The sequence below is a fragment of the Neolamprologus multifasciatus genome, chromosome 12 (genome assembly GCF_963576455.1).
Source record: "Neolamprologus multifasciatus chromosome 12, fNeoMul1.2, whole genome shotgun sequence".
NCBI classification, from domain to species: domain Eukaryota; kingdom Metazoa; phylum Chordata; class Actinopteri; order Cichliformes; family Cichlidae; genus Neolamprologus; species Neolamprologus multifasciatus.
The window spans coordinates 21,644,443-21,662,051 of NC_140450.1; the positions used below are offsets into that span (position 1 = coordinate 21,644,443).

The following is a 17,609-nucleotide window of genomic DNA, read 5'->3' on the forward strand; positions in this document are numbered from 1 at the left end:
CCCTGGGCTGGGACAGAGGCAATCTTTAACTTGTACCCACCCTCTGTACCACGCCCCACTGTGTGTCGTGATTCACAGTCCTTCACCTTTTTTCTTACAGAGCCACTTTCTCTTCAACCTTCATGCATATACACCAATGGACATGAACACAGTTATTTGCTATAATTTGCCTCTTTTGTAGATGGTGCCAAATTAGAGCAGGATCCTTTATATCATGAGGTAATGACTGTCTTTCCTACTTTACAAATGATATCCAAGAAAGTTGATTCCATTCATCTGCACATGGTGTTTTCTCTGGGAGAAACATTTCCTCACTCTCTGAAATGACTTCTTCAATTTCAGTGGAATGCAGGTTTCTCCTGAAGTCAGTTAAGACTGACCTCATGGCCAGTTGTTAGTCAATAGTGCTAGTTTCGGTCCTTGTGCAATTGTGCTGTTTACAAGGCTGGGGAAACATGCAGTCAGCTGAGACTGAAGAATTCAGTTCAATGAATGATGAAACGTTTCTCCCATGGAAAACGCCACGTGCAGATGAACGGAATCAACTTTCTGGGATTTTTCTTACCCAGTGATTAAGCACAGGTCAAGACATTTCGAATAATATTTCATCTTCAACATATTTCCCACATCAATAAAAAAATGTTTAGCAAAACATAACTTAGTTGTATCTTCTAACTTAAACATAGTTTAGCTGCCAGCTCAACAGCTAAGAACTTACAAATGATGCTTCTTCTCTGACCCTCTAAGTGTCATAGGTTTTTCAGCGGATTATAAACAACTGTTGGTCAGCTTCCCTGCGCAAGCACTCATCAGTCACTTTACAAGGGATGCCTGTGCAACTGTTCTTTAATGCAAATAATCACACGATCGCAACTCAGTGTATTTAGACATGTAGATATGTTGAAGATGATCTGCCGAAGTTCAAACAGAGCATCAAAATAAGGAAGAAACACATTATTTAAGTGACTTTTAATCTGGTATGGTAATTCATGGCATGTCGGCTGGTCTTGGGATTTCCAACACAACGATAACCAGGGTTTACACAGAATGGTCTGGAAAAGGAAAGTTGGCCAGCAAGTGTCAGTTCACTGGGTGAAAATGTCCCATTGATCCCAGAAGTTAGAGGAGACTAACAATCTGTTTTGAACTAATAGGAAAGAAAAATAACTCAAATTTTCACCCATCACAACCAGAATATGCAAAACAGCATCTGTGAATGCACAAGAAACTTTAAAGTAGATGAGCTACAGCTGCAGAGGACCACACCTGCCAGCTAAAAACAGGAAACTGAAGCTATAATTCATATGAGCTCATTAAAACTGGGCAAGAGAGGATTAGATAGTCTTACAAGAAAATTCAGATCTATCTCACTTGTCTCAATATTCGCAAGCAACATAGATCCTAAGACAAGTTGCCTCTCCATCTATTTTCTGTGTATTCATCTTAACAAACCAATCTCCATTTTTTTAAACGAACATAGCCTAAACTGTATAGACTTCAAATACTGGATCTTAAAATATCCATTTAGATAAATGATCATGTTTTAATATTTTGGATTTGTAAGAGCATGCACACATATCTGTAATTCACACCTATTTACAACCAGTACCGGATCATTCTCTTTCTGTCTGTCACCTCATTTGTCTGGCTTAAGTGGAGGTGTGAGATTATTTCCACTTAAGACCACAACTATACCGGTATTAGCATGGATCCGTGTATAGTACTTAACTTGAATTCAACTGAGGACTGCTAGGCAAATGTGCATAGGTATACAGGTACTTACTGCACAGAAAAGTTACACATTTAAAATCTCACAATCATGTCAACATTCTAAAAACATTTTGAAAAAGCACTTTTTGGCATGAGTCTGAGTCATTCCAGTTAGGCATCAAATCATAGATGCTGCACAATAATATTGCCTAACATTTAATAATGAACTGTCATGCCACAACCTTTGTGGTGCAATCAAGAGCAGCTTTTAGTTTTACAGGTTTGTTGGGTCTTCCACGAAAGTGTAACGGCATTTTGGTTTAGTGGAAATGGCGCGCAACTGGATGAAGGTAATAACAGTTTAGTGACAAAATGTAATTAGTCACTAGTGCAGATAAGATTTCTGGTTCCTCTGAAATTGACACAAATTGTGCTATCAAGTGCTAGCGCACGGATTTCGATAAAAGGATGGGGAACGGGGTTGTCTGGCACCGCTGTCTACTATAACCATTTTCTAGTGTTTAGTGGATGGTTGGTTAGATGTCAGTGGCCACTGACAGTCATAAGCAGGCACAGGCATTATTGTTCAAGACCTTTATAAAAGCTCCTTTTCTGTAAATTTAGAAAAAGGCACAAGATAAACTATTCGCAGAAAGAATTACACGTACAGATTATATCTTGTATAAAGTTAGATGTAGGCTTAATCTGACATCAACTGGTTATGTATAGCTAATAGTTTTTTACAATGCTAAGTGTATTTGATTACCATGTGTTCGACAATTATGTTATGCTAAAATAAAGTGTGTTTACTTACTCAACCCAGAGCTGTAGTGGTTTGATAAATAAATCATCATTTTTTAACTTTAATCTCACTATATGCGCCCTACATGAGCCAGCAGTCTAGAATGTATCTCTTGCAGAATGTCAGAACAAAATGCCCTTTAAAATTTTGATGGGACTTGAATACAAACAGTGGGATCAAACATCTTGTAACATCTCATATGTACGTTTTGGCAAGAGGGAAATGCAAAAAAAAAAATTACAGCATGTATGCCTTGAGCAAAAATAAAGTCTGGCTAACCCACTATTTAAAGTGTTAATCTGTACCATACAATTATGCATATAATAAAAGAAACACAGAGAGAGAGAGAGAGAGAGAGACATGAGCAAAGAAGACAAACACAGGTAAGTATTCCTACATGTCACAACATGCAAGAATTGAAAAGGCTTTTCCTGGAAACAACACTGTCTTCCAGCTGCAGTTCTTGGAATAACTCTTAAAGAATAGCTCAAATGGGTTGCAGGGTAGGCCCAAAGACTACATTAGTCTAAATCACATAGCTGTTTAAAGTTTAGAGTTCAGTATTCCAACACCAATCCTTGGGAATTTGATTGGCATCTCAGGGTTTGAGAAGACATGTTCTCAGGTCATTAATCCTAGCATAAGAGTGTCATTTGCAGCTTTGAGGACATATATTCAACCTCTGAAAAAGTGTGTTTCCCAGAAGAAGAGCCATTGTTGCTTTTGATGATATAGAACATTAACAGTAACGAGGGGCCCAAAGTTGAAAAGCCAGACTTGTTCTTACCTTTACAATATTATAATGTATAAATGAGACACCACAGTGACAAACAAAGTATCATAAAATCACCCCAAAAACACAACAGGGTGGGGATCGATTCAAACATGGCCAGTAACAAAAAAGCAACGTTTTACTCTCTACTGTCCACAGACATTTACAGGTGTTGCTGTGTAAAAGGAAAACAAAACAAGTGCACTTAAAAGGCTCAAAAAAGGGAGTATCTCGCGAACACATGTTATAACTTGACAACTGCTCAGTCTGAGAGTCTGCTTCTAGGAATTCTCTTCTTATGCGTTTCTAAGAACCAAGTCTCTTTCTTTGACAGGGTGTTGGCTCCAGCGCCGTGACAGTTTTCGGAATGGGTTGGTTAAATCAAAAGTGTACTTAAATACAAACAGCACAGCAGCTGATGGTGCAAAGTAATCCAAATGTTGCAACTGTCCAGCCTTGAATGCTAATGTCTTCATGGCTATGAATAGCATCTTTGGTTTTGATAACACACATTCTCACAGTTTCTATAACAGATGCTTGACTAAAGATTGTCTGTGCCCAAATGAGATTCAGCAGAACACTTGCAATGCTCATAGAGCATTCCACCAAATGTTAGTTTAGTTTTTTAATAATGTAGATCTCCTGAGAAATAAAAACTTCTATTTATGAAGCAGGAATTAAGACAAACCACCACCCTGCCATATACCTTTTCCCCCACAGAAAAATCTACAAAAACCATAAAAATATAAAAGTAAAATGCAACGCTGATGGGAAAAGACCAAAAAATAAATGGTGCAGAAAAATGTTAATCTGGTGATAAAGCGCACAGACCCATAAAATAAACATCTATGTTCCAGTAGATTTAATCAGTGGTGGCCACATGTTAAAGCTCTGAATTCTTTGAACTGAATCAACATTAAAACATATTGTCCCACAGGAGACAAGGGAATAACTTTAGTTTCTCAGTAAATCAAAGTTTAAAAAATGTAATTGATTCAACAGGTATTCTTGGTGTTCTAGTATCTATCCATTCTCTTCCCCATGCAGAGCCTATTTCAACTACCATAGGGCAATAGGTGGGGTGCACCCTGGACAGATTCCAGAAAAAAGAAAAAACATAGACCGTTCTCCTCCTCAGAGGATGAATATTGTACACAGCTGTACAAAAAGAATATTGTATTTAAGCAACAGTTGATGTAAATTTAATTTTATATAAATTTCATATTAAATGTATAATTTTATAACAGTATTTGTATTTACATTGCATGTATATGACATGCAATGTACAGGTGTGTACAAACAGGTACTCACAAACACACGCTATCTTGGTTGGCTGCTTCTTCTAAACATATCATGCATTATCAGTCTTGTATGTTGCTCAGTAACATCCATCCATCCATCCATCCATCCATCCATCCATCCATCCATTTTCTTCCACTTATCCGGGGCCCGGTCGCAGGGGCAGCATCCCAAGCAGAGAAGCCCAGACCTCCCTCTCCCCAGCCAGAGATATAATCTCTCTAGCGTGTCCTGGGTCTGCCCCGGGGCCTCCTATCGATGGGACACGCCCGGAAAATCTCGCCCAGGAGGCGCCCAAGGGGCATCCTTGTCAGATGCCCGAACCACCTAAACTGGGTCCTTTCAATGTGGAGGAGCAGCGGCTCTACTCTGAGCCCCTCCCGGATGGCTGAACTTCTCACCCTATCTCTAAGGGAGAGGCCAGCCACCTTTCGGAGGAAACCCATTTCCGCCGCTTGTATTCACGTTCTCATTCTTTCGGTCACTACCTGCAGCTCGTGACCACAGGTGAGGGTAGGGGCATAGACCGACCGGTAAATTGAGAGCTTCGCTTTTACACTCAGCTCTCTCTTCACCACAACAGACCGGTACAGCGTCCGCATCACTGCAGCCGCTGCAACATTCAATATTTATAATGTACTGTTACTTGTGCTTATGTTGGCTGTTGCTGTGGTTTGCCTCTTGTGTTGTTTTCTTTTTTCTTGTTTTTTTTCAGCAGGCGATTAAACAGATTTTCAGTGTCCTTTCTCTCTGTCTCTCTTCTCTAGTTTTCTTTCTCTCTCCGTCGTTAATTCAGTTCCCAATTTCTCTTTTTCTCATCTTTCTCTTTCCTGTCCCCCAGCCCAGTCCATTCTGACTGTAAAAATGTAAAAGTTAAATAAATAAATAAATAAATAATGAAGATTGATTAAACTATGACAACAAAATCCACCAGTATACCAAAAGCTGTAATGATCCACTCAAGAAAATAAATCTGTTGGGGATTTGTCTTTGCCTTCAGACAGTAATTCTGATTGCTACAGTGCTGGACAGGACAGGCAAAAAAAAAAAAGAAAAGAAAAGAAAAGAAAGAAAGAAATTAACCTTGATTAGACCTCTAGTCTGTGTGTGTTGGTCAGTAACAAGAAAAATAATACAGTTTGTCATATATATGAAATGTATATCCAAATATCCATCCATCCATTCGCTTCCGCTTATCCTTTTCAGGGTCGCTGGAGCCTATCCCAGCTGTCGCACATTCACACCTAGTGACAATTTGGATTATCCAATTAACCTATCCCCACAAGCTGCATGTCTTTGGACGGTGGGAGGAAGCCGGAGTGCCCGGAGGGAACCCACGCAAACATGGGGAGAACATGCAAACTCCACACAGAAAGACCCCAGCCTGATGGTGGAATTGAACTCAGGACCTTCTTGCTGTGCGGCAACAGTGCTAACCACCGTGCCAACCACCGTGCCACCGTGCTGCCCCAAGAAAATAAATCTGTTGGGGATTTGTCTTTGCCTTCAGACAGTAATTCTGATTGCTACAGTGCTGGACAGGACAGGCAAAAGAAAGAAAAGAAAAGAAAAGAAAAGAAAAGAAAAGAAAAGAAAGAAATTAACCTTGATTAGACCTCTAGTCTGTGTGTGTTGGTCAGTAACAAGAAAAATAATACAGTTTGTCATATACATGAAATGTAAATACAAATACTGTTATAAAATTATACATTTAATATGAAATTTATATGAAATTAAATTTACGTCAACTGTTGCTTAAATACAATATTCACCACAATAATATAACTAAATCAGAACTTCCTGCTTAAGCTGAACAAAATAAACCAACTCCAATCAATAAGGTGCCACTTAACTTTATTTATTTATTTATTTATTTATTTATTAAGGAACTCCATTAGCTTCCACAACAGTGGTTGCTAATCTTTCTGGGACCCAAGCCATCAAATATAATCCAATAAAGCATTATGGTAGCTAAACACCATTGGCAGAGATGCCAACAGGATCAACAAACTAATTCACAAGGCTTTAACCATTATTGGCCGGAGTCAAAGAGGAATAGGAAGTCACTGCAAAAACTGCTCTCAATCATAGAAAATACATCCCATCTGTCAAGAGTTTGTATTTTAATAATGAAAAGGTACAATAAAGATCACTCAAACACCAGTAACAGTTTCACGTGCACGGGTGAGAGCTCGGCTGAGACTCACACCCTGCAGCAGTCTTCTGCATTTATTTATACATAGCATGAAACATACAACTGAGGAAGTAACATTCTTATCTAGTCAAGCAAGCTGCGCTGACTTCTTAGAATGCTCTGTTCTCAGAATAACGGTGCGCAGGCGACATCTATTCTTAAACGGCAATTTCCTGTTTCTGTCAGATAGTCTAACAGTAAGCAATTTCCTATAAGTGCAAAATGCAGACAGTTAGTTGTGCAGCTGGTTGAGTGCAAACACAAATATGAACACTTTTAGCTTTAGTATATCAGCAATAATGAATAATAAAATGTCTTAATAATAAAAATCTCCTGACACCATCCACTCCACTTCACACTGCTGTGATAACAGAGTTCATTCTCCCTCGGGCTTATTTAACCTGGCTGTAATAAGGAATGCTTCAGGAACTCATTCCTGCTGTTTTCTGGGAAACTGTACAATGATTCTTCTGTCTGTACCATACCTTATTGCAGCTGTTTTAGATTTATCTGCACATATTATCTATTTGTGCAATTTGCTCTTCTCTCTGGCACAATCTCAGCACCTTACTATACATCACTGAAATGGTATTACCAAGCTGGTGCTATTCAGTTTAAGACTGTTCCACACCAAGTGAGCCTGTGGCACTTTCACTTTCACTTTAGCTATGTTGTTTATGTGCTATGGACTGCACTATTTTTTTTTCTTTATTCTGCTGCTATAAAACTACCATTGTCCTGGTAACATTTAAACTGATATGTTCTGTATTTATTCAACCAGAAATTAAACATGCAGCACATGTTCCTGCATGCCATAATATCCAAGAATGTGTGTTTTTCTCAGAAAAAGAAATGCCTTCTAGCTGCAGGTATTTGAATACCTGTAATGTGAACTTTGGTTCAAGAGGGCAGGGCTCAAAGGTACATAAAAAAAAAAAACAGCACAGCTGTCTCCTTTGCAGAGCAGTTCAATATTCCAAAAACTGACATGTGGTATGTGACTGGCATTGCAGGGTTTGAAAAGACATGTTCCCCTGCTACATGTTTTTTTTTCCTTCTTATCCTGGTGTAAAGTATCATTTGCAGCCAGGAGAACATATAGGTATGGATAACAGTTTCTCAAAAGAGCCATTGTATGGTTGTTGATAGTATGTAAAAGTGCAAACTTAATGCTCATTAACATTAACAGTGGGCCAAAATTGGAAAGACGTGTTATTACCATTACAATATTATAATGTACGAATGTAATGCCATAAAATGACAAAAGAATTTGCAAAATAATACCACACAACTATGAAAGGATAGGGGTCACATCAACTATAGCATCAATCAATAGCCAGTAACATTAATTTAGCTGTGAAGAGGGAAAAACGTTTCACACTAATGTAGAAGTCCAGTTCAAAGTTACGTTGAAACCAAGCACACCATTGTTTTTTCTTGTGACATTACCAATAAGTTTGATTTGTCACATGGCCCTCTTCCTACTGAAAAAACAAAAGTTGTATCCAAGATGGCCGACTTCTAAATGGCCACCATGGTCACCACCCATCTTGAGGAGTTTGCCCCCTCACATATACTAATGTGCCACAAACAGGACTTTAATATCATCAACCATTCCCATGTTATTACGATGTATCCATATAAATGGCCCACCCTGTAGATTCACTAATTGTGGTATGTAAAATAAAAACATTTATTTCTCAAAGGGGAGTACCTCGTTTCTACATGCCGTAGATTGACAGCAGCTCCTTCTGAGTGTGTCTTTCTAAGAACTTTTGTTGATGTATTTTATAGCTTTAGGGAACACCCCAAAGGTGTACTTTAATGGATCAGGTTAGGTTCAAAGCATACATAAAGTTCAAATGACACAATAACTGACAGTTCAATATCCTGCAGATGTTCCGAGACTCTCTGTCTTTCAAAGATTCAAAGACATCTTCTTTTTTTTTTTTTTCTTTTTTTTTGTTAGCTGTCCAAGTTTATTTCTGACTCGTACATACAAACAAAGCTAACATATCACAATGTTATGGTCAAAAAACTGCTACAGCGCACATTTTCCTTTTTTTTTTTTCTTTTTTTTTAACAGTAGATACTTTTTTAATTTCACCAATGAAAAAGAAAACAAGCAGAAGAAAACGAGAGCAATAGAGTAAACAACATCACAATGATATATGGGAATATAACGGTAAATACTAAATATTAAACATTATTGTGCAGCACGTAAGAAGATCGACAGCGCACAGTGTGCTTTGAGGTAGGAGCCAAAAAGGGTGTAGTTTGTCTGTGTGAGCACCCGTGTGTACACCTGTGAGCATGAACGCACTTGTTTTTAAAAGGTTCCTTCATGTAATGATCTACTAGAGAGTGTGGGGAGCCACAGCCCAGTCCTCCAGGGCATGAAGCAGGTATGGAGGAGATCAAAACTCCAGACATCCAGAGGCCCTCAGAACACAAGAGACCAAGGAAGACCAACAGAGGGGCAGCCGCGCCACTATCCCAGAAAGAGCTGACGAGAGTCCCAGATGAGGGGTCACTCAGCAGCTGCGGAGCAGAAGCCAGGGGGGGTTGCAGTGACGTGCCCGTGAGCTCCGCCGGCAGCCAGCTGCGCCAGAGTGACCGAGCCCCAGGCCGAGAGGCTGAGGGCACCCCACCCCCGAAGTGGCCCAAGTGAGCCCCAGGCTCCAGGCCCAAACCACCAACGCACCGATGTCTGAGGGTGTCTGCCACTGGTAGGGTAAGTGGTGGGGGAGATAAGCCTCCATACCTTGGAGGACCAAAGACATCTTCAGGTCTGTGACTGGCATCTCTGGTAGTTTTTTTCCTGTTACCTTCTCAATAGATCACTGGATGAAGACTTTGTCTACAGCCTGGAAAATGTACACTCTCAAAAATAAATTCGAAGCTTGCAATTGCTCAACAATTTTATTGATGTAAATATCAAGAGAAATGTTAGATTAGATTGCATCTATTTACCAGCTTCAACCAGTACTAATCAGTTAAAATACAGGGCCTGGACTTCAGTGTGGGAGTCCACTGGCAACCACTGGCCAGTATATAGTATATAGTATATATATAGTATATATATAGTTTAAAAAAAAAAAGAAAAGAAAAAAATCCACGCACTTAAATGTATAGCCTGCTCGAACTTATATAGAGAGCTAAATATGATTTTAGTTTTATTATCTGCCATAGTCGGAATTAGTGTGTAGTTTTTGGTTCATTTTGCACTTTTGAGCTTACAGATATCTTGTGATTTCTTTCTCTTTGGTTGGGCCAGAATGTTTTATATATCAAAAACAAGAGGGCGGCCAAAAATCTGACAACAAATCAGGCAAGACAAACCTATGGGGAGTAAGTATACAAAATGACCGTGGTCTCTGTTAAGTTAACAGAGACCACGCAGGTCGTCACAAAATGCATAAGCCACAAGCCCTGGCAAGTGTTTCACCTCTAGAACCTTACATCTCCAGCATACATAGAACCACTTATGCAACAATTAAATATTCTTTAAGATAAAATGCAGCTCTCTCCTACGGATAACACTGCAAGAAGGCTTTCTCGTCCTAAATATGGTAAATGGCCTGCATTTGTATAGCGCTTTTCTAGTCCTTAAGGACCCCAAAGCGCTTTACACTACATTCAGTCATTCACCCATTCGCGATGGCAAGCTACATTGTAGCCGCAGCTGCCCTGGGGCGCACTGACAGAGGGGAGGCTGCCAGACACAGGCGCCACCGGGCCCTCTGACCACCACCAGTAGGCAAACATGGGGTTAGTATCTTGCCCAAGGATATTTGGCATGCAGCCAGGAGGCAGCCTGGGATCAAACCACTGACCTTCTGATTAGTGGCTGACCTGCTCTGCCACCTGAGCTACAGCCACCCCAAATATGTGAACAATAATTACATATACCAAGTCAATTTCATTTTTATACTACATTTAAAAGTGCAGTTGGCAGTTTTACATTAACTGTATCCAAAGAAAAAGTAAAACACAGACAAGCATAAAAAAAATGAAAACCAAGCAAAAAGCACAACAATGATAAACAGCATGAAAATTGTGGGATAAAATTATAAAAGGAAAAAATGAAAAAACAAAAAAAACAAACACGGATAAAATCTAACAATAGAAAATAAATAAAGCAGTTACAATACAGTGTTATACATATTTTGATATGAAGTTATCTTTATTGCTACCAATTGTTTCAACTACACTACCAATTATGAGACAAATGTCTGCATATCCTTGGAAATTACTGACATAAACAACTGTCTGATGATGCTGTTATAAAACCTACTGACAACAGTCAAGCAACAAAGATCAGACATGGGTACAATGTAGCAAAGACAAAAAAACATAACTGTAAAAGTAACATTCACAGCAAATTTACGCACTAATTAGTTACCTGCAGACGCATGCTCCTGAAAAAAGAAATGAAAAAAGCACACACACCGCTAGCTCTAATTAATAATGCCACCCTTAGCACACTGCACTTTTTATTCCCTTTACAAACTAATTGTCATGAGTTATGTATTTTTCATACAACTTAAGAATCCAGGAGCTGCATTTTGAATCATTTACAGTGGAGAAAGATGATATACTATACCTCCCAAATCTAGGCAAAAACAACGACCACAGAGGAATCTTTGGATCAACAAAAAAAATATAATAAGAGACTCAAAGACCTCTTTTGAGATCAGAGATTGCAGTATGAATCAAAGAACTGTCTGCCCTGTTACATTTGGTCACGCTGGACCTCTGCTGCCATCAACAGGTGAAATCTGGGCTCAATGACATGATTTAATTCCACTTTCTTTTCTTTCAGATACTTGTGGGCGACCGTGGCTCGGGGGGTTGGGAAGCGTATCTGTAACCGGAAGGTCGCCGGTTCGATCCCTGGGCTTTCTATCCTGGTCGTTGTGTCCTTGGGCAAGACACTTTACCCTACTGGTGTTGGCCAGAGGGGCTGATGGCGCGATATGGCGGCCTCGCTTCTGTCAGTCTGCCCCAGGGTAGCTGTGGCTACAACCGTAGCTTGCCTCCACCAGTGTGTGAATGCGAGAGTGAATGAAAGCATTGTAGGGTGCCTTGAAAAGCGCTATATAAATCCAATCCATTATTTAAAAGTTACAGTTTGAGGAATAGCCTCTGACCAATTTGGTTTTCACCTTAACAGTTATTTTTAAGGTGTCACTTACTGCTCACATTTAGTTTATTAATTTGCTCAGTAACCAGTTCAGGGGAAAGACATGGATTTGAGAGAGATGGTTCTCCCTGTTGAAACTGAGAGGTAGCAGGAGGGTATGCAGGTACTGAAGGTGATGTGAATCCTGGAACTGAAAACCCGTATGGAGCAGCACCTTGTGGCCACTGGTTAAAATTGCCACTTGTTATGTTTGCATGCTGAGTGGGATCTAGTGAGGGACAAGCACCTGATCCAGCGGGGAAGGCAAGGGAAGGGTTGTTGCTGTAACTTGGAGCCCAGGCTCTCCCAGGTGGGTAAGGGCCCACAGGCTCCCCAGGCTGAATGGCTGCAAATCTGTAAGGAATGATGACCAGTGGAAACACCACCTCTGGGTCAAAGGCAAAACTAATGTCCAGATATACCTGGAAAAAGTCAGAGATTTAGAATCAAATCAGACTAAAGTAACAATCAAATTAAAAGTGCAATTTATAAAACTACCAATTTTACTTTTTTAATTTGACATTAAATTATTATTTGTTATGCTTTTTTATGCAGCGTCTTATATTCATAGTAGTTATTAATTATTTAAGAGGTTAAGACACACATTTACCTACAAACATTTACAACCAAAGTTCACCATGAAATCCCTATGACATAGTTTTATACCTTTAACTGATATTCAACTGAGATGATATCACAGTTATGGAGGGTGGCGATGGCATCAATAGGAATCTTCAACTGGCAGGAGGCAGTTTGCTCTGAGTTTGGACGGATAGTGTCCCTGACCTCTTTGAACAGAGTCTCATCACAGGTTTTAGTCTTGCCATCGCATCTGTACACTATTTTCTGCTGAAGTTTGAATTTGGGTTTTATGTTCTTGGAGGAAGATTTACAGATTTTGGCAACAACAGATAACGTTTCACCTGTCAATAGCAAATATTAACAATAAGCTTAATTTTTAAATCTATTCACATTTATTTTGTAAGTTGCAGATATTTTACCTGGAAAAACAACTTCCTCTGCTAATGGTAGCAGACATTTGAACCTGTCCCTTAGAGAAAACACCGACATCTTTACTCACTGAACTAGATTGTGGACACTGTAAAGAACCAGACAGACATTTTTTTTTCAGATCAACTCAATTGTAATCCAGATGTCAAATTTATAACACATCATTGTAGTGTTTACCATTACTTGAGGAGTGTTTAGAAATGCCTTAGAAACAAACTTGATCTCTTTTTGTACTGCAGAAGGCAAATGCCAGCTCCTAGATATCTTTGCTTCAACCACATAGACAATTTTTCCATGTTTCCCCTGGAAGGACGAAGGCATGTTCCTAAAAAATACAGAATCTAGTTATTTGTAAAAGCAAACTACAGCACGGTATTAATGCATGAAGCCAGAAATTCCCACATACCCTTCTGGGATTTTAAGCCTGAATTTAAAAGTGTGGGCCCCTTGGGGAAGTGAAGTGCCTGCAAGAGAAATATGATTAAACTTTCCTGCAGAGACTTTTATAATGGCAGCACCTTCAAAAATAGTAAAAGAGAGTAAATGCGTTCTCAATGCTGCCACCATGATATTTAGGATCATATATAGAAATTGTGACTTTTGTGACTAAGACAAATTAACGTATTTACTCATTTGTAAATATGTGACCAGGGGAGTAGAAATGTCTTTAGATCATCTAACAGTCCGCTAATTTATATACAAACATGCAGTCTGTTCATTTCAATAATTACCTGCCAAACAACACAAATTAACAGCTAAGAAATTAGCACAACTGTTAATGACGTTTGCTGGAGCAAGTCAGTTTAAGTGAATGTTTTACACATGCTTGGATTCAGCTTTGACAAACAAATATGATCGACTGTTTCTAGTAGAATTCCAAAGTTGTCAGCTTGTACCCTCTCAGAGCTCTGTATGCTTGCAGACACCCTTACAGTAGGAAAACATGCAAAACGGTGTCCAAACCTTTGTATTTTAGCTTTATTTATGTCTTACACAGCATCCCAAGTCTTTAGCACGTGTGGCGACCCACTAGAGGGCTCCACTCACACCCAAGCTTGGAGGAAGGGTTCTGTTGTGTTTGGGTGCAATATGCTTAGTTCATGTTTGGAGGTGAATAAAGTTGGAGTGTATAACTAGAGCTCCTGTGTCGTGTGTCCCATGCCTCCATAAAAAAAAATAGGCACCTACAACAATAAATAATCCAAACAAAATGGCAAAAATCGCTTACGAACAATATACCCACTGGCACCGGAGTGAGTTAACTGCCAAACACACGGCAGAAGACAGCAAACTGCCAAGTGACACTTGTTACAACTGGAAGAGCCGTTTTGGCAGCCATCCAAAGCTTCAGCAGTAGTTAACCCTTAGCAGCTGCAGCCTCCAACGCACCATCACCACGGCACCTGGTGGGTTTATTGTGTAGCATGGTGGATGGGTTAATGGCAGTGTTAGCTTAACTAGCATTGCTAAGTTACTTAGCTAGCCACAAACATGCTTATGCAAACAGCATTTGTTGTTGTTGTTGTTTTTTTATCTTTCCGGTAAACAGCAGACAGATATCGAACATCCTACAACAGTCCATCCATGCTTGAAAAGGATGTGCGTACCTATAGTGTCAATAGTTTACTTGAACTTTTTTTAACATAGTTAAATGTTAAGTGATGAGGGATTCCCACAGACGGCTCGTGCTGGTTTTCCACAAGAATTAAAACCACTTTGTTGCACTTTGTCATTCAGATATTGAATAAAAGGGGCTGTTGCTATAAAATTGACCCGACCCTGTTCCTTCATTTAAAGAGCCATAACACAGAGGTCACACTAGATAGAGATATTATAGAGATATTCATGAAAACTTGATGTTTTTAAGTTGTTTTTTGTTACTTTTCTCTTGTTATTTCATTTATATTTATGTCATTTATATGAATAAATAAATACATTTTCTATCTAGCTATCTAGCTATCTATCTGTCATGGATTTTTTGACCTTTCTCGAAGCGTGGCCGTTGTGAGAACCGTGAGGAATTGCCACAGGGACATTTTAGACATGTTTCGGCCATCACAGATGTTCCAAGAATTGTTCGTCCTGAGAGGGAGGGGGTCGGTGGAGCACAGTTCATGATTGAAAGAGGAGTGAAAGAAGCCATGTATGTCCACTGTGAACGACCATCTTTGAACAGAGGCGGTGGTTTACGACACAAAACTGTCTGCCATCTATAATCCAGTTTTGAGATCTTAACGCCCACACACATCCTGGCCCATTTGACCTCATAAAATCACATGATAGGGTGGGGCTAGGCTTCACAGCGGGTTCACCCGTAACCCTTGGCTGATTGTGACCTACACCCGTTTTCACACCTTGGCTCATGTGATCAGGTAGAGGAGCAACAGGGGGCTTTTTGACCTCCTTGGGGGGACACTCCTCTAGGACTTAAATCTGGGAATCTCCACTATTTGACTGAACTGAACTGAAGAAGTCTCTCAGATGAGAGGTGAAACATCTTCAAGCAACTTAGAGAACCTTCACAGACATATTCTCTCAAAAAACTTGTCCTCTTAACGTAGCTTTCTAACGTGCCTGATACTCTTATACTCATACAAAAGGGCATATTACAAATATATAGCACACATGAACAAAAGAAAAGCCAGTAAAACTCCCTCTCTCTTTCTTTCTCTCTCTCGCTCTCTCTCTCTGTTCCCCAACAGTCCTCACTGGAACCTTCAGTACTTGACAAAGCAACAAAATGTCTTTCCATGGCTTTCACACCTCTTGTTCTGCATGTGTTCAATAAAAAACAGTCTCATTTCCAATTATTCTACATAATCTAATTTGTGAACATCTATGTTTCATTTGTTTATTTTTGTGGACTGGAGATCTGGTCAGAACTTAATGTTAGCATTAAATTAGCACCTTTAGAAATAAATGTACTTAAAATTGGTGACATGTTTTATACTTATTTTACCCGCTGTGAACCTTTATAACCTTGTAAGCAGAGAGAATAGACCTTATCATTTTGTTTGCTCTGCTCAGACAGTGTTCCTGTGCAGTGTGCTGGATGTGGAGAAGTGCGGAAAACCCATTGATTTCCCCCAGTGTCCTCAGTACTGTTTGCAGCCCTGCAGGCTTCTGACTACACAGATATATATGCAGTCAGTAAGATGTCTTGGGTGTAAAGTGTCTCCAACCTGAAAATCCTACCCTGAAAATCTGGGTGTGACCCACCAGCTGCAATGGGACTCTGCATAACTGTGACTGAACAATCTAAGTAAAGAAGTAAAGAGTGAGTTATCAACAAGGGTGCACATAAGTGGTCCGCAGGTGCGCATGCGCTGTCAAAATAAAAACGCGCACCAGATAAGAAGTTGTCCGCTAGAGTGGGATTTTCACGGCATATTCTGCACCACATCTCTGTGCGTTCATCATTTGTCTGAAGCCAGCTCACCTCCTGTAACCACTTTTCCAAGAATACGCGCTTCTTTTGCGGTTCTGACTACGTCTGACATTTCTTTGGAGGTGGAGGAACACCAAAGTAATTGCTTAAAGGAGCTTGCTTCTTTGACATCTTTAAGAGTTCTAAACAAATGCCTGTCCTCCTCCTCCAGAAAATCTTATGTACGCAAACGCACGTTGCAACTTCTTATCTGGTGCGTGGTTTTTATTTTGACAGCACATGCTCACCTGCAGACCACGTATGTGCACCCCTGGTTATCAACTTGAGTCAAAGACTGAGTGTTAAAAGACTCTTTATCTGAGTCTGTGATGTGCAAAGAGCTTAACCAGACTCCAGAAGGCTGCAACTGCAGTAGCCTTGTTTTGGTTTTATAAGCTTTGTGAGATTTTGCAAGAAGTATTTCTGAGGTTTCTTACCTCACATAATTCTATGAGGTTGTCAGCAAGTATATCTTTCAGCAAGAGAGTGGAGAGAAGGATCCAGCAGCACCAGAAAGTTGTGAAGGAGTTGCAGCTGAGAGGAATCACTGTGACATCATGGTTAGAGAATGAGCTTTCCTAGGAGCTATTCAGTCTTGTTTTATGTCAAATTGGGGGCCTGCTCACCTTATTAAAGTGGTGTCATTGTGCCATATTGACAAAGGACACCTATACAATAATGTTCCTCATGACCTCATTAATAATGAGCTACATTGTGCACTGTGCATTATGCATTTCTTTTTGCAAGATTGTTGAGTACATGAAGTGGTGTATAATGCCTCAGTTATTATTCACAAAATTGATCCTCCCAATTTCCTGAATAATTTTTTAGACATCATTAAAGACGTTTCCTTTGTTTTCCTGTTTGCAAATGCTTGCAAATACCTGATTTTGAAGCTTGTGGAGAGATTGTGATGCTGTTATGTAATAAGTTCAAAAGAAAAGTTTCTAGAAACAATAACCTAACCTTAAGATCTTATTAATACTTTATTCAAACTTAAAATCTAGATTAGTGTTAAAAGATGCAAAGCATAACTTGTGTGGAAGGTGTTTGGACAGGTTTGTGTCTGTATGTGGGTGTGTGTATTAGGAAAAACAAACATATTTGGTTAGAGGAGGAGGGTATCAAAATTTGAGGGTGTTTTTGCACACAGCATTTGCTTTCTTTAATGGACTGCCTTGAGATACTAAATTGGCCTGAGCTACATCT

General features: G+C 39.6%; 1 protein-coding gene across 1 annotated transcript; it reads right to left on the reverse strand.

Moving 5' to 3' along the window:
- Positions 1 to 10,714: 10,714 nt before the first annotated feature.
- On the reverse strand, positions 10,715 to 14,542 carry LOC146506953 (arrestin domain-containing protein 3-like). The gene is made up of 4 exons (XM_085180498.1): positions 13,151 to 14,542; positions 12,974 to 13,061; positions 12,629 to 12,885; positions 10,715 to 12,384 (listed from the first exon to the last, which is right to left on the reverse strand). The coding sequence occupies exons 1-4, from the start codon at positions 13,292 to 13,294 to the stop codon at positions 11,968 to 11,970; spliced, it is 906 nt and encodes a 301-aa protein (XP_085036624.1). The 5' UTR covers positions 13,295 to 14,542; the 3' UTR covers positions 10,715 to 11,967.
- Positions 14,543 to 17,609: the final 3,067 nt, after the last annotated feature.